The 27688-nt window shown below is 57.9% G+C and overlaps 2 protein-coding genes across 3 annotated transcripts in view; one reads left to right on the forward strand and one right to left on the reverse strand.

The window, feature by feature from the left end:
- Positions 1-10907, forward strand: part of NRG2 (neuregulin 2) — a 94524-nt gene extending 83617 nt beyond the window's left edge. The window contains exons 6-11 of the mRNA XM_029053487.2: positions 1124-1147; positions 3964-4066; positions 4426-4549; positions 6731-6858; positions 7319-7558; positions 8828-10907. Coding sequence (XP_028909320.1) covers positions 1124-1147; positions 3964-4066; positions 4426-4549; positions 6731-6858; positions 7319-7558; positions 8828-9587 — 1379 coding nt within the window. The 3' untranslated portion in view covers positions 9588-10907. The remainder of the gene's footprint in view (positions 1-1123; positions 1148-3963; positions 4067-4425; positions 4550-6730; positions 6859-7318; positions 7559-8827) is intronic.
- A 7788-nt stretch (positions 10908-18695) lies between these two features.
- Positions 18696-27688, reverse strand: part of PSD2 (pleckstrin and Sec7 domain containing 2) — a 41866-nt gene continuing 32873 nt past the window's right edge. Inside the window, exons 8-15 of one of the 2 annotated variants that reach the window (XM_029052371.2) lie at positions 27089-27178; positions 26417-26460; positions 25269-25459; positions 24770-24840; positions 23892-24049; positions 22475-22619; positions 20292-20435; positions 18696-19482 (exon numbers count right to left, since the gene is read on the reverse strand). In XM_029052371.2, the coding sequence (XP_028908204.1) occupies positions 19294-19482; positions 20292-20435; positions 22475-22619; positions 23892-24049; positions 24770-24840; positions 25269-25459; positions 26417-26460; positions 27089-27178 (1032 nt within the window). In that variant the 3' untranslated portion in view covers positions 18696-19293. Of the gene's footprint in view, positions 19483-20291; positions 20436-22474; positions 22620-23891; positions 24050-24769; positions 24841-25268; positions 25460-26416; positions 26461-27088; positions 27180-27688 lie in introns of both variants that reach the window. The other variant, XM_029052370.2, reaches the window with a different exon arrangement.

Here is a 27688-nt window from a genome sequence, read left to right on the forward strand (position 1 = left end):
TTACAGATGAGGAAACTGAGGCCCAGAGAAGTGAGATGACCTGGCTAAGATCTCCCAGCAGACGAGTGACTCCCAGGTCCGGGCTGTTCCTGCTAGGCGACTTCCGAGAACTTTTTAAAGTCTAGATGCTCATCCGTGCACTCTTGAGTTCAGTTCTGGTCAGCCAGATGAGCCAGAAAAAGGTCAGGCCTCTTCTCCTCCGTTTTAGGAGGCGAGGCTCTGTGGTAGAGCACAGTGATGGTGGGATTTATTAAGCCCTTCCTGTATACCTGAAGCTGGGGTAGATAAAAGATAGACAAATCAGCCCCTGTCCCCCTTGGGACTAGCAATCTAAGAGGGAAGGGGAGCAGGGTCATCATCCCCATTTTCCAGATGAGGAAACAGAGGCCCGGAGAGGGTGAGTGACTTGCCAAGACCACACGACGGGCAGAGCTGGGACTAGAACCCTGGTCCCTTGACCGCCAGGCCTGGGTTCTCTCCCCTCAGCCGGGCCGGCTACAACAGATGGGGAATTGCAGGGAGCCCCGTTGGTTTGAGGGGTCTTCGATAGGATGGTTTTTGGCTGGGTTAGACACCCCTGAAGGTGGAGAAAGGCACCTGCCCAGAGTGGAGGCAGGGGTGACCCGTTCAGGTTCCAGCCCAGTGAGTGGAGCTGCAGAGGGAACTGGATGGGATGCCCATTCCCGGGGGCCTGGGGGTTAGGGGGGTCGGGGCTTGGGCACACCCATTTTGGGACTCTTCTTCATCCGCTGGGGCCTTGCTGGGGGTGGGCCTGGAGGGAATAGGATCCCCCCACTCCAATCCAGCTCTCTCTTCCCCGACCCTGGTCCACTTCTCCCTGGCTGGCCCTGCTCTAAGAACCCTCAGCTGTTCACTCCACCATCTCTCTCTGCCGCCACCACCCCCAGAGGGACTGTTGGGGAGGGGGAGAGACCCTGACTTGGATGGGGGGGAGGCCTCCCCCTTCCCTCCCTCCCCCCATCTAACCTTGGCTTCCTTCCCCAGCGCCACAGTGTCGGAAGAACCCTGACAAATGCTTTTTCTTCTCTTTCTCCCTCTCTCCTGCTCCTTCTCCTGCTCCTCTTCCTCCTCCTCCTCCTCCTCTTCTCTTCCGCCGGGTCAGAGCACCTCGGATTTGAGTTGAAGGGTACGGCGCCGCCCCCCTCACCCCCTCATTGCTAAGACCCGTGCTGAGGGGAGGGATCCCTCCGGAGGGTCGGGGACGGATGGTATAGGGAAGCGGCCCCTCGGCCTTTTGGCGGGCAGGGGAGGGCGAAGGGGCTACAGTGTCAAAGGGGAGGCTGGTGTGGGTGGGGGGCAGTGTTAGCAGTGACTTTTTCTCTGTCTTCCTGGAACCCTCTGGGGGTCCTCAGCCCCTGGGGCCGGTCCCCGTGGGAGCAGTAGGGGATTCCCAGGGAGACCCCTCCCCGATTCATTCCCCAGGCAAAAGGGGAACAGGAGGTTTGAAGCATCTGCCCAAGGAGGTGGCAGGAATCGAAGGGTCACTGAGTTCCATGCTCACAGACCGACAGCCGGGGGGGACCACGCCCCCCCAGACACCGGACTGGGCTTCCGGGAGGCGGTGGGAGAGGCTGGGTTGGGAGCGAGGGGTCCAGCTTGCTAGACAATTCCTCTCAGAGAAGGAGACACTGCTAACTCTGATGCTTGGGAAAACCAGAAGATGGGTTTGGGCTGGGAGGGGTCCCTTTCGAAATGACCTCCTCCTCCTCCTTTCCAACACCCTAGCCCTTCCTTTCCCCCGCCCCATTCTTCGTCTGCAAGGCCATCAGCTCTGTCTGTCTCTCGGTCTGCCTGTCTGTCTTCCATTGCCCCCCCAACCCCAGGCCTTCTGCATCTGCGGGCCACGTCGGGGGTCATCCCTGGCAGGGGACGAGGAGGGGGCTGTGCCACACACGCCGCCAGAGGGTTGGAGCCACCCAAGGGGCAGAAGCAGGGACAATTCTGGGGGCTGGTAGGAATCTGTACAGGTGATCTTGTCAATTCTTCAGCCCCTGGGGAGAACGCCAACTAAACAGCCCCCCGCCCCACCCCAAGTGGGTGGGGTTCTCCAGAGAAAGACTCCAGGCTCCCTTCAACTCCCTGTTCCCTCCCCCAGCCCAGGGCAGGTAAGAAGCCTGTATGGGTTTTTATTTTTTCTACTGGGAGGGGCAGTGCCCAATCCCAAACCCAATGCATGTGAAACAAAAGGTTTTACAGATTTTGGATGTGGGGAGGGACAGAGTGGGGGGCTTCTCCCCGCGGTTCTCCCCAGTGTAGTGGGGGATCAGGCTGCAAGGTGTCCCCCGGTAGCGGGGTGGGCTTAGTGACGGGTGATTTTGCTTGAAGCACAGGCCCTAACTCAGAGCCTCAAGTCATTCGTCACCAACTCCGTCTCTCCCTTGAGTGGGGCCTTATAACCCAAGTCAGGGGCTTTGATTGAGCTCTTCCACCTCCTGTTCTTCCAATCAGTTGATCAGTAGTATTGATTGGGTGCCTCTCCTGTGCAGAGCACTGTACTAAGTGTGTAGGAGAGTATTATAGAGTTAGAAGATAGGATCCTTGGTCTTGAGGAGTTCACCGATACTGTAATAGTAGTAGTAATCATATTTATTAAGTATTTACTGTGTGACTTACTATACTGGATGTTTGGGAGAGTGAAGTAATGTTAAAAGACCCGATCCCTAGCCTCAGGGAGCTGAAAGTCAGTTAAACAGTACAAAGCACTGTACTAGGTGCTTGTGAGAATACAATAGAGTCAGGAAACATGATCCCTGCCTTCAAGGAACTTACTGTGTATTGTGTGCAGAGCACCCTATTGAGTGCTTGAGAAAGCCCAGTAGAGTTAGGGGAAACTTAAAAAAACTTAGAGGAACTGGATTACTGGGCCTTTTGGACCCAATCTGGGTCTAGGATTCATTTTTTTCTTCCTCTTCGCTGTCCACCCTTTGCTCTCCTCCCACCATAGTGAAGCCGACCACAGTGGTATGAGATGGGGTGGAGCTTTGGTCCTCAGGATTAATCAACCAATCGATCGATCAATCAATGGTATTTGTTGAACGCTTGCTATGTGCAGAGCACTGTAGTCAGCGCTTGGGAGAGTACCGCACAACAGAGTTGGCAGACATGTTCCCTGCCCAGAGATTAGAACTCTGACTCCCTGGAGACCGCATTTCTGATGCTGGGATTTTGATTGGTTTAGAAATCGGAGGAGTGGACTTTCCCCCTCCGGATGTGGGTTGACTCCAAAGGCTTCCCAAGTCTCTCCCATTTCCCCCCCCCCCCCCCATTCCCCTAAACTTCTAGAATCCACTTCTGATCAGTGTTGGTCTCTTCCCCTCCAAAGACAGGCTGTGTGGAGGCTGGGCCTGGATCCCGTCACCCCGCTGACCCTTCTCCGCCTGGCCTGTATGCCCTCAGCCAGGCTGCCCCCACCCTCGGCAGACTTGTGGGTGGGCGTGCGTTCGTGGCACCGTTAATCCGGCCCCGCCTGGCTCTCATTGCTTCCTTCGACCCCATCGCTCCTTCCCTCCTTCATCCTCCTTCCTTGCCAACGTCACCGCCCCAAAGCCCTGCCGTGTGGACCTTGGGAGAATCCTTGGGGTCAGAGTGTTGAGGTCACTGTGGGCAGGGGGGCAGAGAGGGGCTAATTTGGCAGGGGGCGGGGGGCGGGGGTGAAAACTGGGAAAGGGGAGAGCTGTGGGTGGTTCCAGTCCCTTCCCCACCAAAGGAGCAGAGGGACGAGCGTGAAAATTGTCCCGGAGGGCCTGGCAGGGAGGGGAAACTGAGGTGGGGCAGTCTCCAGCTTTGAGGGTCTTCTCGCCCAACCCCCCTGATCAGCCTGGCCTCCCTCTGAGGCGGGCTCTGGTCTCTCCCCCTGCCTAGGTGGCCCTCTCCTCTCCCCCCCACACCCCCAGTGCGGCCCTCTGCCCCCCGTCTGACTGGCGCCCTCTCCCACCCCTGCAGAGGCCGAGGAGCTGTATCAGAAGAGGGTTCTCACCATCACGGGCATCTGCGTGGCCCTGCTTGTGGTGGGCATCGTGTGCGTGGTGGCCTACTGTAAGACCAAGTGAGTGAACGCCAGCGGGGGCCCGGGGGAGGCACGTGCAGGACCCGGGGAGGGCGGCGCCCCCCCAAGCGGGGCTCCTCATTGGTCCTTGGGAATGCAGAGAGACTCCAGATGGGCTACTGGATCTTCGGGGAGCCTCGGCCCCCCACCCTCCATGCAGCTCCCCATGTTCCCATAGGAGAGCAGGAGCTGGGAGTCCCAGGCTCCTTCCCCTCCCACCCACCCCCGTCCCCGGCAGGGCTGGGTGAGCTAGGGGATGGGCGAGGGCGGCCGAGGACAGGACGGGAGGCAGCGCCGGCCGCGTGCACCTGCCGCAGGGTCGGGTCAACCCGGTTCCCCCCTCCCACGTTACTCTTCAGGAAGCAGCGGAAGCAGATGCACAACCACCTGCGGCAAAACATGTGTCCGGCCCACCAGAACCGGAACCTAGCCAACGGACCCAGTCACCCGCGGCTGGACCCCGAGGAGATCCCCATGGCAGACGTGAGTAGCCCGGGAATGCCTAGGGCTGTCCCTGGGGAGGAGTCGACTGGTCCCCGGCAGCCCACCGAGAAGCTGGTTGTAGTCCCTAGCAGCCAGCGGCCATGAGCCCAGAAGGTGATGGGGCAGAGCCCGGAGAGCGGGAGGGAGGGAGGAGAGACTCTCCCTGTCCAGTTCCCTTTGACTCCTTCGCGGCTGTCCCAGTGCAGGCCGGTAGCTATCCGCAAGCCTTCACTAAATCGGCACCAAAGGCCCTCAGTAGGAGGGAAGGGGGCTCCTCTGACTCCGGACCGTTCCAGTTTAATACGGGCAAGGCTCCAGTTCAGGCCTCCACCTGTCTCTTTCCCCGAACAGCCCCAGGACTGAGCACTTGCTGTGAGCAGAGCACTGTCTGAGCACCTCCTTACTGTAAGCTGAGCAGTGTAATGAGTGCCCGAGTGAGCAGCGGTGTGGCAGAGTGGATAGATAGAGCTCGGGTCTGGAAGCCAGAAGGTCATGGGTCTACCACTGGCTCTACTACTTCTCCCCTGTGTGACCTTAAGCAAGTCACTTCACTTCTCTGTGCCTCAGTTACCTCATCTGTAAAATGAGGATTGAGACTGTGAGTCCCACATGGGGCAGGGACTGTGTCCAAATTGATTTGCTTGTATCCACCTCAGTGCTTAGTACGGTGCCTGGCTCATAGTAAGTGCTTAAGAAACACCATCATTATTAATATTATTATTACTGTGTCCAGTTAAGCAGCATTGCCTAGTGGATGGGCCCGGGAGGCAGAAGGACCTGGGTTCTAATCCCAGCTCCACTACTTGTCTACTGTGGAATCTTGGGCCAGTCACTCATCTTCTCTGTCCCTCAGTTTTATCATCTGTAAAATGGGGATTAAGACTGTGAGCCCCACGTGGGACAGGTACAGTGTCCAACCTGATTAGGGAAGCAATGTGGCCTAATGGATAGAGTCCGGATCTGGGAGTCAGAAGGTTCTAATCCCGGCTCCACCACTTGTCTGCCGTGTGACCTTGGGCAAGTCGCTTCACTTCTCTGAGCCTCAGTTACCTCATCTGTAAAATGGGGATTAAGACTGTGAGCCCTATGGGACAGGGTCTGTGTCCAGCACAATTGGTTTGTATTCCCTCCCCAGCGCTTAGTACAGTGCCTGACACATAGTAAGCGCTTAACGAATACCAGTGACTATTATTAGAAGCCATAGTTTGTATCTACCCCAGCACTTGGTACATTGCCTGGCACATAGTAAGCGCTTACCAAATACCACTAAAAAATAGTAATAATGATTGGGATATTTTTTCAACACTTATTACAGGCTATGCACCTGTCCTACATGGGGCTGACAGTCTGAGGGGGAGAGGGGACAGAAATCTCATCCCCATTTTACAGATGAGGAAACTGACGCACAAAGAATTGACTTACCCACAGTCCCGCAGCAGGCAAGTGGCAGAACCGAGATAAAAACCCAGGTGCTTTGAATCCCGGGCCTGCGCTCTTTCCACCAGACCATGCTACTTTTCCCATTGGTGCCTGAGGAACATAGGAGGAGGAATAAAGGGAGTCAAATTTAATGGGAGGGATGGTAGTAATAGTATTTATTAAGCATTTACTGTGTGCAGCGCACTGTACTAAGTGCTGGGGAGACTACACGGGTGAGATTTAGACACGATCCCTGACCCTTGAGGTGGGGGGTGGGAGGCTCACAATCTATGAGCAGGCTGAGGGGCTGGAGAGATAGCAGAACCCAGGAGGACGGTCTCCACCTTCATGGAGGAGGGGGCTTTTTCGGAGGCTTGGAAGAAGGGAAGAGACAGAGTTTGGTGAAGGTGAGCGGTAGGAGGATGGGGTCCGGGAGTCCCAAGCTTGGGGAATTTGGGGAAATTTTTCCAAGGACCGGAGCGGCCGGAATCCTTAGAGAGAGGAGAAGGCAAGGCTCAGGGCTCTGGGGACTGTTCTGCCAGTGGGGTCCCTGCAGCCCCCCGCAGCGGGGGAGCCTTTGGGGGTCAGGAGGGGGGTCAGGAGAGAGGACGGCCAGCCGAACCTCTCTGAGGTGTGGGTCGGGTAGCCCGGTGGACCACGTGCCGCCGAGCTGGGCTGGAGAATGCCGTTTTCTCCTCTGTGGCGGCGGCGGTGGTCTGACCGTGACAGCCCCTCTCCCCCCGTCCTCTCCCTCCCGTTCAGTACATTTCTAAAAACGTCCCGGCCACCGACCACGTCATCCGGAGGGAAACCGAGACCACGTTTTCCGGGAGCCGCTCCTGCTCACCGTCGCACCACTGCTCCACCGCCACACCCACCTCCAGCCACAGGTGTGTGTGTGTTGGGGGGGTGGTCCTCTCCCCGGCGGGCCCTGGCTACACTTGAGGGGGCAGCGGGTCTGCACGCTTACGCACCCACACGCACACCCGGACATCCACACGTATGTGCCTTCACCCTTGCGTGTTCAAGAAACTGCAGAGTGATCTCGCTGGAAGGGCTTAGTGACGCACTGTATTAAGTGACTGGGGAGCCCAAGCAAGGAAGAGACACGTTCCCTGCCCTCAACAAGCTTCGACTCTTTTGACGTCCCCCCACCCCGGGGCTGGGACACCTGGGGCCCAGGTGGGGAGGCGGCACCGTGCCAGCTCCGTGGGGACAGCAGGGCTGGTGCCCTCCCTCCAGCCCTCGGGTTCCCAGGTCTCCCCCCATTCGCTGCCCCCGAAAGCCCCTCCCTTCCCCGACCCGGAGAGTGAAGAGTCGTGGCCCTGAGCGTTGCTTTTTGCTCTGCAGACACGAGAGCCACACGTGGAGCCTGGATCAGACGGAGAGTGTGACCTCGGACTCCCAGTCGGGCATCCTCATGTCCTCCGTGGGGACCAGCAAGTGCAACAGCCCGGCCTGCGTGGAGGCCCGGGCCCGCAGGGAGGCCGCCGCCACCGCCGCCGCCTACTGCAGCGGGGAGGCCAGGAGACCCACCATGCAATACCACGATTCCGTGGACTCCCTGCGCGACTCCCCGCACAGCGAGAGGTCAGTCCTTACTCCCATCTCCCCGCCGACCCCGGGCCTACCGAGGTGGGACAGAGCTACCGATGGGGAAAGGTCCAGGGTGAGGCAGAAAAAGATCCAGCGGTCATAGGGGGCCCTGGGGGGCCTCTGCAGATCCCCAGGGTAAATGGGCTGCCGATGCTGGGCCGTAACCGAGAGAGACGAGGGAGTCCTTCTCCCACTCTGTGGTAAAGCGCAAAGCCAGTCTGGGAGGGGTGAGAGAAGACTGTATCGTGCCCAGTTTGACCAGCTGCTGGCCATCAATCAATCGATTCATTAATCAATCGGTTGAGCGTCTACTGAGTCCAGAGCACTGTATTCAGTCCTTGAGAGAGAGCTATTTTTATTTTTACGTATTTATTATGGTATTTATTAAATGTCTGCCATGTTTCAAGCACTCTTGTGACTGTCGGGGTAGGTGCGAGTTAATTGGGTTGGACACAGCCCCTGTCCCCCACGGGGCTCACAGTCTAAGTAGCAGGGAGAACTGGTGTTGACTCCCCATCTTGTGGACAAGGGAACTGAGGAACAGAAAAGTGAAGTGACTTGCTCAGCAGACACCTGACTAGAGGGATTTTGCCACAGGGAACGGGGTCAAGGACCAACATTTATATCAATGCCCGTCTCCCCTGCTCGAGACTGTAAGCTCGTTGTGGGTGGGGAATGTGTCAGTTCACTGTTGTATCGTACTCTCCCAAGAGCTTAATACAGTTCACTGTTGTATCGTACTCTCCCAGAGCTTAATAAGGTGCTCTGCACAGGGTAAGTGCTCAGTAAAGATGACTGGGTGAACGAATGAATTACCCCCTGCCTCTCAGGTGGCGCTGGCCTGGGCTCGGACCCCCAGATACCACCCCCCTCGGCGTCTGATTCCCACCCGTGCGCTCTTTGGTTCAGTCGATGGTCTTTATTAAGCGTCTACCGTGTGCGGAGCACTGTCCTAAGCTCTCGGGGGAATACAGCGCAACAGTAAAAAGTGACGTTCCGTGCCCAAGACGAGCTCACGGTCCAGAGGAGTGCTCCGCGTGCCCTGAGCTCCAAGCACTCGATGAGTACTGTCCGTGCGGTCGTATCTGAGCATTTACTGTACTGAGCACTCGGGAGGCTCCGATCCAACGGGGAACGGAGACGCTCCCCGCCCACGAGGGGCTTACGGTCTAGAGGGGGAGACAGAGACGAACGGCAGTAAACGAGCGAGAGAGGCGGACGTTTATCGCCGCTACCGTCCGCCCCCCCGGGCCTGTCTTCCAGGTACGTGTCGGCCCTGACGACGCCCGCCCGCCTGTCGCCGGTGGACCCGCACTACTCGTTGGCCTCGCAGGTGCCCACGTTCGAGATCACGTCCCCCAACTCCGCCCACGCCTTCTCCCTGCCCCCGGCCGCCCCGGGCAGCTTCCGCCTGGCCGAGCACCAGCCCCTGCTCCGCCGCTCGCCCGCCCGGCCGGCCCGGCCCGCGGCCCCCGGCCGCCCCCGGGGCCCGGACGCGCGGCGCTACGACGGCCGCCGCCCGCGGCGGGGCGGGCCGTCGGACGGGCCGGGCAGCCTGGGCAGCCTCTGCGGGCCGGGCGCCCCGCCGGCCAGCCCGCCGCGCCCGCCCGACGACGACGAGTACGAGACCACGCAGGAGTACGCGCCTTCCCGCGGGGAGCCGGGGCCGCGCAGGGGGCCGGGGCCGGGGGGCCCGCACCGTCGCTGGCGCCGCTCCCGAGGGGACGGGCACGAGGCGTCGAGGGTGCGAGACCGGGAGCGGGAACGGGCCCCGCCCGCGCCCGGCTCCTCCTCCTGCTCGCTCAGCAGCGCCTCCTACAGCGAGTCGGACGAGGAGCTGGTGGCCGAGTACACGCCCTTCCTCGGCGGCGCCAGAGGGGGCGCCAGAGACGCGGACTCGCCCGCCCGGGGCCGGCCGGCGCGCGCCAGGACTCCCTGCGGCCCCGACGGACACAACGCTCGCGAGAGCGGACACGGCCGGGCCCCGCGCGCACGCTCCAAACGAGACTCGGCCCCGCTCTAGGCCCCGCCCCCTCCCCGCCCGCCGCCGATTCGGAAGGGAGAGCGCCCCCGCGCGGAAAGAAAAAGAAATAAAAAACTATTTTTATTTTCTATAAAAAAAACACAAAAAAGGGGAGGGGGGGGGGAAGAACTATAACAAAATGGTTTATTTTCATTTTAGGAGAGGTTGTCTTCTACTAGCTACCGGCAAAGACTTTTTTTATAGGGATACTATTTATATGTAACATCTTGATTTACAGCTTCCAAAAAGGCCGTGGGCCAACTTTTTGACTATTTAATAGAAACCTATATTGTGGTGCCTTTTTGCTGTATGCTAATATGGAGCCCCGGGGATTGGCGTGGGGGAGGGAAGGGGCGGCGCTGGGGTCGGTGAGGTGGGGGGCCGGCGGGGTCTGCCCTGTTTCCCCCTCCCCTCTGTGCCCTGGGTCTGGGGCACCGGGGAGAGAGTGGCTCCTAAATGCCTCCTGCTCTCGGTCGGCGGAGGGGCGGGGAGGAGGAAAGGGGGGAGGGCGAGAGAAGGGGAGATGGAGAGTGACAGGAGAACCAGGCCGCGGTCCATCCAGATGCCCCCTGACCCCGGGCCCGCAGAAGGCCGCGCTCCCCTCGACGAGGCCTGGGGGAAGGGGCCGAGGGTGGGTGACGGCCCCCTGCCCGCTCCAGAGAACCCGGAGGGTGGGAGGCGGATGGATCGGGACCGGGGCATGGGAGCGGGAACCCCAAAATCGAGCCCGCAGGCGGGGAGGGTGCCTCAGCTCCCAGCCCGGGTCCTGCCCGCTGGAGGAGGCTTCACCCGGTGGGGGGGGTGGGGAGGTGCGGGTTTCCTCCGCAGCCTAGAGAGCAAGGCCGGGGTGGGGGGGCACGGGAGACCCCTCCCCTCCCCTCCCCCCCCCCAGCGGGAGGGCCCAGGGCTCCTCTCGGTTCTGTGCAGCACTCTTGTTTACACAATAGCCTTTTCTATTTTCCGCCTGCATGCCCTTCGCATTTCAGATACTGTAGATTGGATGCATGGTGAAGCTGCGACTGAGAAGATAGTACAACAACCGGCCGTGTGTTTGATTTAACCTTTTAGCAATAAAGTAACTAACTTCCCCCTTCCCCTCCGCCGCCCCCAGGCCCGGTTCCCGCCCCTCCACCCTCCCCCACCCCTGCGGGGCCCGGAGGAAAACCGGCTAATTGGTCCTACAGGTGATTGTAACCAAACGAAGATTGCCACCACGAACCAATGGGAAGTTTGCTCTGGGTTGTCTGAATGTCCGAACTCCTGACTGTTGAACACTTGAACATTTTTTTTTTTTAGATTATAAATAAAACCAGAAAGAACTCCGCCGCCGCTTCCTGTGTTCATCGGGCCCCGGACCGCCTCGCCGGAGACCGTCCATCCGAGGGGAGGGGGTCCGGGCCGACCCCCGCCCACCCCCACCCCCTCGACCCCGGGTCCTTGTGTGGCTGAACCGGGGAAAGCCGTGGGGGCGAGCGTGACAGTCTAGGTTAGTGGAAAGCGGACGAGTCTGCGAGTCGGAGGACCTGGGGCCTGATCCCAGCTCCGCCCCCTCCCCCCCTTTTTAATCCTATTTCTTAAGCTTTTACTAGGGGCCAAGCACCGTCCCGAGAGCTAAGGTAGATTCAAGCTAATCGGGTTGGACACCGTCGCAGTCCCACACGGGTCTCACACTCTCCATCTCCACTGGGCAGATGAAGGAGCCGAGACGCAGACGAGCTAGGTGACTTGCCCAAGGTCCCACAGCACACAAGAGACAGAGCTCGGATTAGAACCCAGGTCCTTCTGACTCCCCGACCCGTGCACTAATAATAATAACTGTGGCATTCGTTAAGCCTTTGTTATGGTGCCGGGCTCTGTACTAAACGCTGGGATGGATACAAGCAAATCGGATGGGACCCAGTCCCCGCCCCATAGGGGGCTCTCAGTCTCGATCCCCATTTTACAGATGAGGGAACTGAGGCACAGAGAAGTGAAGTGACTCTCCCAGCGTCACTAGGCCACTTTGCTTCCCATGCCCGCTGCGTGAACTCGGGCAAGTCACTTCACTTCCCGGCGACTCCATTTCCTCCTCTGTCAGGTGGGCCAGAAATATCCGTTCTCCCTCTTACTTAAGACTGTGGGCCCCGCGGGGGACAGATCGGATTGTACAGGGCAGTGCCTGGCACGTCAGAGCCGCTCGGGAAATGGCTTTTTTGTAAAGGGGGGGGAGTGGATTCGAGTGGATTCGGGTGGATTCTCGCACCAAGAGGGGAGGAAGGAGGGAAGGCTGGAAGAGCCGAAGCACGAGGCTCGGGTGGCGTTTCTCGGGCGGCCGGCAGGGGGCGCGGGCCGCTCTGAATAGCGGGATTTGTGCAAGCGCTCACTCTGTGCCAAGCGCTGTGCCAAGCGCTGTGCCAAGCGCGGAGCAGCGGGGGACTCGCGGTGGTGAGGAGCAGGGGAGCTAGGGGGGCGGGTGGTTTTAAGCCGGGGCGGCCGATGCCACCCCCACGTGGGTGGCCGGGGCCTTGGCAGTCGTGCCGCCGAGCGCTTAGTACAGTAGAGTGGCGTGGTTTAGTGGCAAGAGCACGGACCCCGGGCACGTCACTTCACTGCAGCGTGGCTTAGTGGAAAGAGCCCGGGCTTGGGAGTCACAGGTCGTGGTTTCTAATCCCGCCTCCGCCACTTACCCGCTGTATGAGTTTGGGCAAATCACTTCAGTCTGCCTCAGTTCCCTCATCTGTAAAATGGGGATTAAGACTGGGAGCTCCCCGTGGGAAAACCCTCTGTCTCCCCCAGCGCTTAGAACAGTGCTGGACACAAAGTAAGCGCCTAACAAATCCCAACATTATTATTCTCTGGGCCTCAGCGACCTCATCTGTAAAATGGGGATGAAGACTGAGCTCCCCGTGGGACAACCTGAATACCTTGTATCTACCCCAGCGCTTAGAACAGTGCTTGGCACCTAGTAAGCGCTTAACAAAGACCATTATTATTACTAATGATAATAATGAGTACGATTGAATGCCCTCCGGACACGGCGGCAGAGCAGGTCCCAGCACCGCTCGCAGCTGAGGAGAGCCAGCGGAGCCGCACGGGTGGGGGGTGATCGGGGGTCGGGAGAGTCGGGGGCCGGGGGAGGGGGGGGTGGCGCAGTTGGGAAGGAGAAGCAGCTCGGTGGCTGGGCTCTGCAGACTGGGGGTGCAGAGAGTGCGGGGAGCGGGGAGCGGTCAGCCCCAGGCCTCGGTCACCCCGGGGAGGGGGTCCCAGTCGGGTCACTTGGATGTGTGTTTTGTGTGTGCGTGTTTTTGTTGTGTGTCTGTCTGTAGTGCCCGGGGCTTGTTTCTCCCTCCTCGCGGGCGACAAGTGCAAACCGTCCGCAGCTGGATCGAGCCCGGGGTTGGACGGCCCGACCCCCGGGGCTCTCGGCCTGGGGTCCCCGGAGCCCCCCGGAGCCCCCCAGGAGCCGGGGACCAGCTTCGACTCGGGTGAGAGGGAGGCTGCGTTGGGTTTCCGAACCCGCGGGGCCCATCGGGGGGAGAGGAGGCCGCCCCAGGGCTCAGTCCCTGAGCTGCTTCGGGGCGGGGGGCGGGGGGGTGCACCCCTCCCCCACCAAGACCCCCATCACGGCCCCCGGGAAGCGGGGGGGCGGCGAGGACTCCTGGGGGGCGTTTGTTCGAGCGCCTAGTGGCGCCGCCTGGTTTCATAGAGAAGCAGCTCAGTGGAAAGAGCCCGGTCTTGGGAGTCAGGTCGTGGGTTCAAATGCCGACTCAGCCACTTGTCAGTTGTGTCATTTGGGGCAAGTCACTTCACTTCTCTGGGCCTCAGTGACTCCATCTCTAAAATGGGGATGAAGACTGTGAGCCCACGGGGGACAACCTGATCACCTTGTATTCATTCAATAGTATGTATTGAGCGCTTACTATTGCAGAGCACTGTACTAAGCGCTTGGAATGTACAATTCGGCAACAGAGACAATCCCTGCCCATTTACGGGCTTTCAGTCTAATCCCCAGCGCTTAGAACAGTGTTTTGCACATAGTAAGCGCTTAACGAATGCCGTCATTATTATTATTATTATTATTATTACTATTGCTGGCCTATATTCGAGCGCCTAGTGGCGCCGCCTAGTGGCCCTAGCTGGCGTTTTTGCGAGCGCCCAGTGGCGCCGCCTAGTGGCCCTGGCTGGCGTTTTTGCGAGTGCCTAGTGGCGCCGCCCAGTGGTCTGACTGGCGTATTGCGAGCGCCTAGTGGTCTGGCTGGCGTTTGTTCGAGCGCTTAGTGTCGCCGCCTAGTGGCCCGGCTGGTGTATGTGCGAGCGTCTAGTGGCGTGACTGGCGTGTGGGAGTGAGTGAGGGCTTAGTGGCGCCGCCTTGTGGCCCAACCGGGAATTCTTCCAGACTTTTAACTCCTATGCCTCGGAAATTACTCAACGGCACTTGATCATAATAATGATTTAACTCCTTCCCTGAAGCTCCCCGTGCTCTGCTATCTCTCTTATCAACTACTTTGTTAAACTTCATTTATTCAGTAGTATTTATTGAGTGCTTACTATGTGCAGAGCACTGCACTAAGCGCTTGGAATGGACAGTTCGGCAACAGAGAGAGACAATCCCTGCCCAATGACGGGCTTACAGTCTAACTGGGGGAGACAGGCGGACAAAAACAAGACAACGTAATCACGATCGATAGAATCAAGGGGATGGACATCTCATTAGCAAAATAAATAGGGAAATAAAAATATATACAAATGAGCACAGTGCTGAGGGGAGGGGAAGGGAGAGGGAGAGGAGCAGAGTGAAAGGGGGTTTAGCTGAGGGAGCAGATGTCAGAGGGGGAGCAGAGGGAAAAGGGGGAGCTCAGTCTGGGAAGGCCTCTTGGAGGAGGTGAGATCTCAGTAGGGCTTTGAAGGGGGGAAGAGAGTTAGTTCGGAAACCATTAGATTCGAACTCTCCAGTCTCACGCACCCACCCCAAAACTCCTCCCTCCCCCATATGCACGCTCATAATTCAGAGCAGCCTCTCAAGGGGTCTTCCTCCGGTTCTCAAAATCACCCCCTTCCCCCGTGCCTCCGACCCCATCCCCTTTTACCATCTCAAGACACTTGCCCTCACTCCTCTAATAATAACTGTGGCACTTGTTAAGTGTTCACTATGTGCCAGGCACTATACTAAGCACAGGGGTTGTACAAGATCATCGGGTTAGACACAGTATCTGTCCCACACAGGGCTCACGGTCTTCATCCCCATTTTACAGATGAGGAAACAGCCACAGAGAAGTTAGGCGACTTGCCCAAGGTCACACAGCAGACAAGCGGCAGAGCCGGGATTAGAACCCCGATACTTCTGATCCCCAGGCTCGGGCTCTAGCCACTAGGCCATGCAGCTTCTAAATTCTTATTGATGAATGAATGAATTCAATTATATTTATTGAATGCTTACTGTATGCAGAGCATTGTACTAAGCACTTGGGAGAGCCCACTAGAACAATTAACAGACACATTCCTTGCCCAGATCAAACTTCCAGTCTCGAGGGGAGCTTACAGTCTAGAGAGGGCAGGCAGTTTGGAAATGTAAACTTCAGGGTGTTTTGCATTTTCTTTGCATATCTAGGATGTAGATAACTAGAATTGGTAGCATGTGTCTACCAACTCTGTCATATTGTTATATCACACTTTCCCAAGCGCTTAGGACAATGCTCTGCACACTAAGTGCTCAATAAATACAATTGATTGATTGATCTAGATGAGAGGGTGCGTGCTTGAGAGTGAGGTTGCTCCACCAAGCCCCCCCGGGGTTGGGCTACTTCAGAAGGGGTCTGGGCACATTTAGTGCCACTGGCAGAACATCCCCATTTCTGGGTGGGGGTTGTGGGTGAGGGGGAGGGATGAGGAGGGTGGGAATGTGGGAAGGGAGGACAGAAGCCTCTAACTTGCCCTTTGTGATGTCCCACAGGAGCCTGCCAGTCCCGGGAGCCTTCCCCTTGGAAACTGCCGGTGGCCTAGAGGGAGTTTGTCCTACTATTGGGAGCCGGAGAGCCCCCCCCGCTGCCGACGGACCCTTCCTTCCCCTCCCAGACTCTGATCTCCCCCACTTCTCTCTCTCCCCCTCTCTCCCCTTTTTCTCTGGGCCCCCCTTTCCTCCTCTTCTCCCCTTTTCTCATCCTCTTCCTCCCCTTCCTCTTCCTCCCCTTCCTCTTCCTCCCTTTCCTCCTCCTCCTTTTTACCATCTTTTCCTCCTTTCCTTTCCCCTTCTTCTCTCCTTTTTCCTTCTCCGCTTCCCCCCTCTTCCTCCTCTTCTTTACCCTCAGTCAATAGTATTTATGAAGCGCTTACTATGTGCAGAGCACTGTACTAAACACTTGGAAGCAGCATAGCTCAGTGGAAAGAGCACAGGCTTCGGAGTCAGAGGTCATGGGTTCGAATCCCTGCTCTGCCACTTGGCAGCTGTGTGACTGTGGGCAAGTCACTTAACTTCTCTGTGCCTCAGTTACCTCATCTGTAAAATGGGGATTAAGACTGTGAGCCTCACATGGGACAATCTGATTACCCTGTATCTAACCCAGTGCTTAGAACAGTGCTCTGCACATAGTAAGTGCTTAACAAATACCAACAGTATTATTATTACTACACTATAACAGAATTAGAATTAACAAACTTAGTCTTACTCCTCCCCCTTTTCCCTCTCCTCTTCCCTCTTTTTCTCCTCTTCCCTCTCTTTCCTTTTCTTGCCTCATTTTCCCCCTCTGGGGACATTGTCTTTTCTCCTTTTTCTTTTTCTTTCTCTCCCCCACTTTCTCCTTTCCCCGTTTTTTTCTCCTTTCCCCCTTTTACCTCTCTGCCTTTTCTCCTCTTCCCCCTTTTCTCCTTCCCTTACCTCCTCTTCCTTTTCTTCCCCATTTTCTCCTCTTCCCCCTTTTGCTGCCTCCTCTTCCCGCTATTTTTCCTTCTTCCCCCTTTTCTTCCTCCTCTTCTCTTTTTCCTCTTCCCCCATTTTTCCTTCTAATAATAATTACCGTATTTGTGAAGCGCTTACTCTGTGTCAAACACTGTTCTAAGTGCTGGGGTAGATACAAGTTCATCAGATCAGATGCAGTTCTCCTCTTCCCCTTCTTTTTCTTTCTTCCTTTCCCCCCTTTCCTCCTGCCCCACTCCTCCTCCTCTTTCCCTCTTTTTCCTTTCCTTCCCCTCTCCCTCCCATTTTCCTTCTCTTTTTCTCCTTTAGCCTCCCCCCTTTCTCCCTTTTTCCTCTTCCTCCTCCTCTCTCCCCTTTATCCTCCCTGGTCACCTCTTTTCCTCTCCCTGTTGGCCCAATCTCTCCCACTTCTTCCTCTTTGCCCTTTTTCCTCCCCTTTTCTTTCTGTTTCCCCTCTTTTTACTCCCCTAATTCTCCCCTTTTGGTCTCCCCCTTGCCTCTTTCTCTCCCTAATATGCCCCCCGGAACCTGCCGCCCGATGCTCCGTGCCACCATCTCCCTGGCGCCTCCGGTGCTCAGTGAGAAGTGGGGTCCTCTGCCGCTAGCCCTGCCCCGGCCCCGGGCCAGCTGTGTCCCGTTCGACCACGTCCACGGACGGGAGCATCGCCGCCCAGCACGGCTCTTCCGCCTAGACCTCCACACCCCACTGGGACTCGGCCATTTCGTCGGCGAGGAGGAAACCGACCGCGGCCTCACAGGGGACTCTCCAGAGGCCTACCTCCTCCTTGCCCTGCCTCTGCACAGCAGTCCCAGCCCTCGCGTCCTCAAGGGCCCAGGTGCTCCTCCCCAAATCTGCAGGGAAAGGGAGGGGCGGTGAGCTCTGGGAGGCTGCTGCAACTGCCACAGTATGGGAAAGCTCCCGGAGGGGCAGGGCTGCAGGTCTCGGGGGGGGGGCGGGGGGCACCGACAGACACCGGGGAGGGGAGGGGTGGTCCGGGGGAACACAGTCGTAGGGAGGAGGCGGGTCTGGGGGAGCACAGACAGACACAGGGAGGAGGGGGCAGATGGAGCAGATGGATGAGCACCAAGGTTTAAACCTGGGATCCAGTGTCCCTTCAAGAGCACCGCCGAGGGCACTTCCGGGGGTGGGTACCTGCAAATTGGGGGGGGCTACCTGGAGAAAGGGGGGCCCGGAGAGAATGTTGGGAATCAAAGATGGGAAGGGAACTAGACCTGGAAAAAGGCAGTGGCCCATGTTTAAGGTAATCGCACTACAACCCCATCTGGAATTGGCCCCTCCTTGGTGACCCCTCTAGGGTTAGTGAACCCCCTGAAGCAGCTCCAGAAACCCGCTGTTTCCTTTAGGACTTCCACAGGTGAACTCTGGGACCTTTTTTTTTTTCCTGAAATTACTGTATAGGCCTGATTTTACATAGCAAAAATGGTTCAAAATAACCTCAAATAAACTTCTTGAACTCTCTGACCCGATGAACTCTCTCTGAACACATCAACCCCCTCACAAGACCCCCAATATAAACTCTTTATAGCCCCTCTTCTATCCCCAAAATCACTGAGCTGAAGGACTGTGCTTGTTTCACAAAGAGAAAAAAAAAAAATCAAAATTGTCCTCAAATAACCTTTTGACCTCTCTGTGACCCCATTGACCTCCCCGTGACCCCAAATGTGAACTTTCGGTGACCCCTCTTCTCGCTCCGAAATCGCTGCGCCGAAAGAAAAATCAAAATTGTCCTCAAATAACCTTTTGACCTCTCCGTGAACCCATTGACCTCTCCGTGAACCCGTTGACCTCCCCGTGACCCCAAATGTGAACTTTCGGTGACCTTTCTTCTCGCTCCGAAATCGTTGCGTCGCGAGAAATGTCCAAATTGACCTCAAATAACCCCTTGAACTCTCGATGAACCCATTGACCTCTCGGTGACCCCGAAATGGCAATTTCAAGATGGCGTCCTCCGATATGCAAATTTGATCCCTCTTTCCCAGCATGCACCACTTCATAGTTCGCTACACTGACGAGTTTGGGGCACAGCGTTACTTCTGGATGAAATTAGGGGTTGGGGGGCAGTTGGGGTTCAGAGTCTCTGGTCCGAGGGTGCGATTCATGGAGAAAACACCACCCCAGCTACTCCCACCCATAGGTAAGAAGCGGTTTGTCCCCTTTTATCTAGACGCGACCGCCGACACACCTGTTTCAGCCACTCTTTGATTGCACTTCCTATTTATTTCGACAGCATTAACAGAAAAAGCACGTGGTAGCCACAGCAACCACAGTGGGTCTGGTTATAAAACGGGGAGGGGGCTTTGGCCCGAGTTGCCCGCCTGCAGGGTCTCACCAGGGTCCCCAGCTGTCCCCCGCTGTGTCCACCCCCACTGTGTCCACCCCACTGTGTCCTCGGCAGGACCCTCGCGCTCTCATCACCCCCTTCTCAGGGACAGAAGCAGAGCAGGGTAAGGGGGCTCTTAGCCCCCACGGGGCCGCTATCGGTCCAGGTTTTTTGCCCCTCCTTAGCGGCTGGAGGCGGGGGTCCCGTCCTGTCTGCTGGGGGAGGGGATTTGGCGGGGCGGGGGGGGATCCGCAGACCTGCTGCTGCTCTTCGTCTCAGAGGGGTGGGCGGCCCAGGGGCCCAGTGGATTTGGGGCAGGGTGTCCCCCCACCTCCCCTTCCCCCCAGCAGTTCTTATTGCATGCACGTGAGGAGTGTTTTCTGAGGGGCGCTGGGGGGGCGGGGGGGACGCCGAGCCGGCGACGGCGGGGGGCTCCCGGCGAGGGCGGAGGTGTCGGGCCGGGCCGCGGGCCTCGCTAGGATCTGGGCGGGTCCCCCGCGGCGGGGCCGTGGGCCTGGCTCAGGGCGGGGCTGGAGTGTGTCTTGCGCAGCGAGGAGTCGTCCACGTCGGCCATGCCCAGCCCCGCCTCGATCCGCTCCAGGTCGTCGCTCCCGACCCTCATCTTGACGCACAGGAGCCGGATGTACGTCTCGTAGCGGCTTTTCTGGGGGCAGAGCCGGGTGGGGGGGTCGGGGGGGAATCAAGGGGTGCCGCCGGACAGGTGGCGGCGGACAGGGGCCCAGGGCCGACCGATCCGGGCCGCCTGCCCCTAAAGCACCTGGGAGTGAGCCCCTCCACGGCTAGGCTAGTTCGGGGGCCGCCGCCGCCCAGGGTGAAGAGAGGCAACTAGGCCCAGGGGGAAGAGCCCACAGCCGGGAGCCGGGAGACCTGGGTTCCAGTCCCGGTTCTACCACTTGTCTGCTGGGTGACCCCGGGCAAGTCGGTTTCCGCATCTGTGAAATGGGGATTCGATGCCTGGACTCCCTCCTACTTGGACTGGTGAGCCCCAAGTGAGACAGGGGCTGTGTCTCACCCGATTAGCTCATATGTCCCCAGATGCTTGGGGCACACTAAGCACTTAACAAATACTGGTTATTATGATTGCATAACTTTGCTGGGCCTCAGTTTCCCCCCTAAGGGGATGAGATTCCCGCTCTCCCTCCTAGACGATGAACCCTAGAGGTGACGGGGACTGAGTGATGATCTTGCACCTCCCTCGGTGCTCGGCACGGGGTTTGGCACAGAGTAACCGATTCCCATCGGCCCCCTGGCCTCGACCCCACTCCCTGCCTGCCCCTGGAGGCTCAAGCTAGGGCCGGACTCCGGAGACTCTCCCCGCCGTGCGGATGGACAGACCGAGACCTGCCATGACGGGGAAGGGCCAAGCCTCCTCCGGATCCAGCGACGCCCCGGGGGAGAACGGTCCCCCTCCCCAACCCCCCAGCCCTGCCCGCTCCCCGTGAGGGGCCCCACCTCGAAAGTGAGATAGTGCTCCTTCAGTCGGGCCTCCTCCGCCTCCTTGGATTTGGTGCTCTTCTTGGCCGGGTGCAAGCTGTGCTCGGCCAGCTCTTCCGTGATCTGCCTCATCTTGTTCTCGTGGGACCGCAGCTGTTCGTCCTGTGGAGCGTGGGAGACGGGGCACGGGTCCGCACCAGGTCCCCCGGGCCCGGGGAGGGCGGGCTGGGGTCTCCCCCAAGCTGGCCGGTGTGCCCGTTCTCCTGGGTTCGCCCCAGGCCAGGTCCTTCGCGGAGACCCCCCGCCCCGGCCCCCGAGCCTGGGGACGCCCGGCGTGACCCCTGCCTGAACCTCGACCCGCCTCCGCGGGGTCAGGACCGCCCTCACGGGCGGCGCACGGAGGAGAACCCGGGAGACCGAGCCGGTGGCGGGGGGCAGATACTGAATGTCTGCCCCACTGCCCCCTCCAGCTCAACGTGTCCAAAGCAGAACTCTTTATCTTCCTTCCAAGTCTTCTCAATCAAACCATCAGTCAGTGGAACTTACTGAGCGACTGCAGTACGCACAGCACTGTACTGAGCACTTGGGAGAGTGCAATCAAGTTAGTGGATACGATCCCTTGACCTCGGGGTTACTTTACGGTCTGCTGTGTGCAGAACACTGTCCTGAGTGCTTTGGAGAGAACACTATAGTAGCCATATTCCCTGCCCTTTAGGGGCTTACAGTCTGTTATGCGCAGAGCACTGTAATGAGCACTTGGGAGAGTCCAATTGAGTGAGGAGACACAATCCCTGCGCTTAAGGGGCTGACACCCACTGATTTTCCCATCCCTTGATACCACCACCTTCTTCTCCATCTCTCAAGGCCCTTGTCTTGGCAATTATCTTTGGCCCCTCCCGCTCTTTTCACCATTGCCAAATCCTGTTGGTTCTTCCTCCACAACAGTTCCTGGATCTGCCCCATCCTCTCCAACCAACTAGCTACCCAGCTGGTACCAGTCACTTGCCGTAAGCCCGTCAATGGGCAGGGACTGTCTCTGTTATCGATTTGTACATTCCAAGCGCTCAGTCCAGTGCTCTGCACATAGTAAGCGCTCAATAAATACTATTGAATGAATAACCCACCTTAACTCCTGTATCAGCTTCTTCACGGACCTCCCTGCCTCCAGCCTCTCCCAACGCCAGTCCACACTTCACTCTGCTGCCGATTCCTCAAAAGCCTTCAATGGCCGCCCCTTCCCCTCCACGTCGAGCAGAGGTTTCCGACCTCGGGCTTTAAGATACTAAAGCGGTGTGGCCCAGTGGATAGAGCCCGGGCCTGGGAATCAGAGGACCTGATATGTCCATCCCCTTGGTTCTATTTATTGCCATCGTTTTTGTCCGTCTGTCTCCCCCGATTAGACTGTGAGCCCGTCAATGGGCAGGGATCTGTTGCCGAATTGTACATTCCAAGTGCTTAGTACAGTGTTCTGCCCATAGTAAGCTCTCAATAAATACTGTTGAATGAATGAACGAATGACCTGGTTTCTAATCCCCGATCTGCTTCTTGTCTGCTGTGTGACCTTGGGCTAGTCATTTCAGTTTGCCTGTTACCTCCCCTGCAAAATGGGGATTGAAACAGTGAACCCTATGTGGGACAGAGACTGTGTCCCCCCTGATTTGCTTTTCTCCACCCCAGTGCTTAGTACAGTGCCGGGCACACAGTAGGGGCTTAACAAATACCATTTAAAAAAACCCCAAAAACTCAACTGCCTTGTTCTCTCCCTCGTGAATAATAATAATAATGTTGGTATTTGTTAAGCGCTTACTATGTGCCGAGCACTGTTCTAAGCGCTGGGGTAAATACAGGGAAATCAGGTTATCCCACGTGGGGCTCACAGTCTTAATCCCCATTTTACAGATGAGGGAACTGAGGCACAGAGAAGTTAAGTGACTTGCCCACAGTCACACAGCTGACAAGTGGCAAAGCAGGGATTCGAACTCATGAGCCCTGACTCCAAAGCCCGTGCTCTTTCCACTGCGCCACGCTGCTTCTCGTGCTTAATACAGTGCTCTGTACATAGGCGGCACTCAGTAAATAGTACCGATGGATGGATGACTTGGGCTGGGTGGGTGGTAGAGCCAGAGGGGATACGGGGTGGGAGGACGGGGAGCTGACGGGGAGAAGCGGGCACCTCCGGAGGCCCCGCGCCCGGCCCTTACCTGGCACAGCCGAGTGGTGGAGGAGGGCAGCAGAGGCCGACAGAACTTCTTCATGGAGCAGATGGCGGCGGGGAAGGCGGGGGCTGAGAAAATGGCTGCCACCAGGTTGATTCTCAGGATCCAGGACAGCATCTCTTCCCTGCTCCTGGTGGGGACGGGAGCGGCCGGGGAGGAGGGCCGACAGACGGAATTTACCTGGGGTCCTTTCTCAGGCCTTCCGACCCCTTCCTCCCTCCCGCCGCTCGCGCCCGAGCCGACCCGTGTGAAGCTGGGGTTGGCGAGGAAACTGCCTGAACCACTGGGGGATGGGAACTCGCTGAACCACCTGGCGGGGGTGGGAGGGAGCTCAAGCCCCAAAATGGGAGACCCCTCCCATCGGAGGCAGGGACGTCTCAGGTCACACCCTGGTGGAACTTGAACTACCAGAAGCCAACCCCGGCTCTCCGCCACTTGTCTGCTGGGTGACCTTGGCCCGGTCACTTCACTTCTCTGGGCCTCAGTTCCCTCATCTGTAAAATGGGGATGGAGACAGCCCCACGTGGGACAGGGAATGTGTCCAACCCGATCTGTTTGTATCCATCTCAGCGCTTAGTACGGTGCCTGACACATAATAAGTGCTTAACAAATACCATAATTATTATTGTTATTATCCTGGACCCTCCCAGCCCCTAGGGTACGCCTGCACCAACGAGCCTTCCCTCTCCTCTGCATCTTCAGATAGATCTTTCTCTGCCCAGATCTTTCTCTGCCCAGGGGCCATTTCTCCACCTGACCACCACTTTCCGCAAGTGGGAAATAGGAACTTGGTCTCTCTCCCCCTTGGACTGTGAGGACCTGGTGAGAACCTGGAGCTGTTGGAGAACTTGGATTTTCGGAAGCAACTCGGTGTGAGGGTTGACTCTGGGCCGCAAGTGTCCCTCGCACCCCCTGGGGGAAATTCTCCCCACTGCCTCATCACCTTCCTGACCCCTGACCCCTGTGAGACCCACCCACCCTCAAGGTTAGAGATGGACGATCCAACACCCCGACTCTCCCCCCGCCCCCCGTGACCTAGCACGGACCAACCAATACTCCTGACTCTTCCTCCCGTGGCTCAAAATGGACACTTCCCACCCCGCCCCTCAGAGGGTCAGCCAACACCCTGGCTTCCTGGGTGCCCCTTGCCCAAGGAAGGTGGGTCTAGGGAAAACTGCCCTCTTCCAGATTCCGTGACCTAGAATCCCACCCCTCTCACCTGGCGCATGTCCGGCTTCAGAGCCTTAACCGGTCCGGTCTCTCCGGCCCATCCTGGGGGCCCTGCCCAGCCCCTCCTCCGGCATCCTTTCCCGGGGCAAGCCGGCCGCCCCCGCCCCGCCCCACTCCCCACCCCTGCCTCGTCCGGCCTCCAGGCTGGGGAAGGGGTCAGCGGGTGACTCACGGGGCTTGGAAGAGGAAGACCCGCCAGTCGGCCGTCTTCAGCTTGAGCACGTTGGACTTCTTGCTGTAGTCCGAGGCCCTGGTGGCCAGCGCGTGGTGGACGCGGATGGCGTTTTTCAGGTCGGCTTCCGACAGGTCCTTGTCGGCTTTGTACTCGTCCTGCGTGGGTTGGGAGGAGAGGCTTTGGTCAAAGATTCTAAACCCCTCTAGACTGCAAGCTCTTTGTGCGCAGGGAACGTGTCTGTTTATCATTCTGTTGTACTCTCCCAAGTGCTTAGTACAGTGCTCTCCCAAGTGCTTAGTACAGTGCTCTGCACAAAGTAAGTGCTCAATAAATATGATTGATGGACTGAGTGGCCCCTGCCCTTGTTCTCCCTCCAGCCAATCAGGCTAAAGGAGGTGGGAGGCACAGGGGCCAACTCCACTGGAAGTTCCCGGAGAGGGATAAACTCTCCTAGGGGTTGGGCAGGGCAACCCCAAAATATTACCTCTTTCAAGGGCAGAGGGATTTATTCCCTGGAGCCTGGGCCCCCATTATCAAGTCCCTTCTGAAAGCCCATCTCCTCCAGGAAGCCTTCCCTGATTACCCCTACACCCCCACTCTACCTCCCCTCCACACACACCCACTAAGGTTGCACTTACGTCCATATCTTTACATTTTATTGCTCCCCCCCGACCCAGTCATGTTTTTGACTGTCCGTCTCCCCCAGTAGACTAAAGGCCCTTTGAGGGCACGGATCGTGTCTACTAACTCTCTTGTACTCTCCCGAGTCATCAGTGCAGTGGTCTGCACTCAGCTGGCGCTCAGGAAATAGCCTGGATTGATTGAGGGGTTGGCTGAGTGACGGATGGACGGACGGAAGGACGGGGGGAATTTACCTTCTGTAGATAGAGCACAGTCCCCTTGAGCACAGCATAAAACTTCTTCCAGCCTCGCCTGCCCCTGGGTGCTGGAGGGGGATGATGGGGAGGTTATTGAGGATCTTTTCTTGCTTCTGCCTCCCGAGCAGCACTCCCGGCCCCCCCAACCCCACTGCTTCCCCTCCCTTGGCCTAGGCCAGAACCAGCTCCTAATTTTCCCGATTTTGTATCACGGCAAATGAGAATTTGGGTCCTTTTCTACCCCTTTAAATGATAAGTTCCTTGAGGGCAGGGGCTGTCGGATCCCTGGAAAACTCTGAAGATCGAACCTCAGGGTGTCAGGGACCTTTGAAGGTCAGGTCCTCCATCCCCCACCTCCGGGCAAAACCATTCTGGGTAATGGCCCTTTCTTAGAGGGGACAGCCTGCCTCCTCTCTGGTACCGGGAGAGAGACGGCCGGGCCCCTTCCGGACCCCCGTTCCCGGCGTCGGGAACCCCACCCCGGGGCTGGACTCACTCCTCTTGCCGTCCATGTCGGCGTGGGTCTTCCGGGTGAGGATGCCGTGCTTGTAGGTGGTGGCGCCGAGGGCCTGGGGGACGTTCAGAAAGGGGTTCCCCCCGTCCACGATGCGCGTGACTTTCTTGGCCCCAGCCCCGAACTGATCGTCCACCAGCTCCGACAGCGACTTCCTCAGCTCGTCCTCGTCGCTGGGGGCGGGAGGCGGCATCAACTGGGAGCCAAGGCCGCCTGGGACCGGGCCCGGGAGGCGGCCCCCTGAGGCTGGGAGGCGCCGGTCGGTCCAAAGCCCTTGACGCTGGCTCCGTCGTCATGGCAATGGCCGGCCCCATCTTCCCTCATTCCCCCCCACTCACCCCTGAGTCCCAGGCCTGTGCTCGATCCACTAGGCCGAGCTAGAGCATTTTCTTTGCCCCAGGACTGGGAAAAGGCAGGAGAAGGAGGAATGGTGGGGGCGGGGGGAGAGGAGAGAGAAGGAAGAAGAGGAGGGGTGGGAGAACATAAGGGGATAGAGCAAGAAAAGCACGAATTGTTACACTGTACTCTCCCAAGTACTTAGTTCAGTGCTTTGCACACAGTAAGTACTCAATAAATACAATCAGTGAATGAAAGAGGGATGGGGGGAGAGAAAGAAGGAAGGAAGGAACAGGGGTGGAGAGGGGAAGGAGGGAGCAGATTCCCTGCCCTGCAGCCCAGCCAGGCAGGAGATCTAGGGAATTGGGGAGCTGGAGGCAGGGAACGGGTCTACAGAATCTCTTGAATTGTACTCTCCCGAGCGCTTAGTACGGTGCTCCACACACAATAAGAGCTCAATAAATACCACTGATCGGTTGACTGGACTGGAAGCCACTCGCGGGCCTGAGGACCTGGCTACCGGCAGGCATCCTTGGGCCAGGACAGGCTGGGGGACTTGGCCCGGCCTGGAACCAGGGCACAGGCTGGGAGAGGCCCGGCCTGCACTACAGGCAGATCACAGTGCTCACTCTCTCTATCACAGTGGAGACAGCCCGCAGTGCTCTCTTCCCACCACACATCAGAGCCTCAAAGGCCCAGCGGTGGGGACCTGACCCTCCCAGGTCCGACCCGGGGAGGACGGGAAGGCGGGGGTGAGTGCTGGACCCAGCCCGGGACCCCAAGAGGGTACTCACATTGCCCATTCCAACTTCTCGTTCTTGATGGAGTTGTAGAGAGTCTGAAAGGGGAGGAGACGGCGCTGGTGAGTTGCCTAAAACTCACACACGATTTCCCCACATCTCCTCGTCGTCTTCCCTACCAAACCTACCCTTCCGCCTAACTTGCCCATCACGGTTGACAACACCACCACCCCCCGCTTCTGAAGCCTGAAAGGCTGGAATTATCCTCAGTCACTCACTCTTTCAACTCTCCCGCTCAATCTCGTCGGTTTTTATTCCACCGGATTTCCCAGATCTGCCCATCCCATATCCCGCTAGCGAGGACATCCTGCTGGTCTAGGCGGTTGTATCCTGGCTTGATTCTATTGTATCTTCCTCTTTGATAAATACTACTGCTAAGGGGTGGTCCCTTGATCTTGTCTATCCATCCTACTTATTTCCCTTTGTGCTCACAAGGTCCCTGAGAGAGAGTAGGGAGAGACAGGTGTTAATCTCATTTTTCAGATGAGAAAACTGAGACCCAAGGTGGGCAGGTGCCGAGCTGGGAATCCAGTCATGTCTTTTCCCTGCTGTCTCCCTTGCCCAGCCCTCTGGTTCCAGGGTCTCCTCTGGCCCCTGGCAGTGGGGGCTCGGGGTGGTGGGGGAGCTGGGATCTCGGGGAGCTTCGGAGACAGCCCTCAGAAGTACCTTCAGCAAGTCCTTGGCGAAGTCCTGCCCGTTGTTGAGTCTGTCCAGGTTGGCGATGAACTGCTGGCATGACATCTTCTTCCCGATGTTCTGAAAACCAGAGGGGTGAGAGGGTGGGAAGGGGCTGGGGGATGCTCCAGTGGCATCTCAGCCCCCCACGGTGAGGGTGAGAGAAGGAGGGAGAAGGCAGAGATGAAGGTTGGCCCTGGTTGGCCAGGATGGAATCTCCTAGGAAGTCCCATGAGGTATTTTTCTCTGTCATGAATGGACCCACTCAATCAGTCAATCAATTAATGGTATTTTTTCAGTGCTTACTATATTCAGAGCATTGTACTAAGCACAATACAGGAAACCCCTCCCCCTCCAGGCTCTTCCCCTCATGGAGCCTCACCCCTCTTTTTGCCCCCCTCAACCTCACCTGCAGATCCCCACCTCCTGCAAACCCCACTCATCCCAAAGCCTTGAGAAAGGACTTGGAACCAAAACATTCTTGTCAGGGGGTGGGGCAGCATGGGAGGGGCAGAGGGGCTTCTGTTGGAGCCTTCTAAGAAACTGTGATGTCCCCTAGGGATGAGGGGAAGAAGCCAGCCTGCTCTCTCT

Source organism: Ornithorhynchus anatinus, chromosome X2 (genome assembly GCF_004115215.2).
Source record: "Ornithorhynchus anatinus isolate Pmale09 chromosome X2, mOrnAna1.pri.v4, whole genome shotgun sequence".
NCBI classification, from domain to species: Eukaryota; Metazoa; Chordata; class Mammalia; order Monotremata; family Ornithorhynchidae; genus Ornithorhynchus; species Ornithorhynchus anatinus.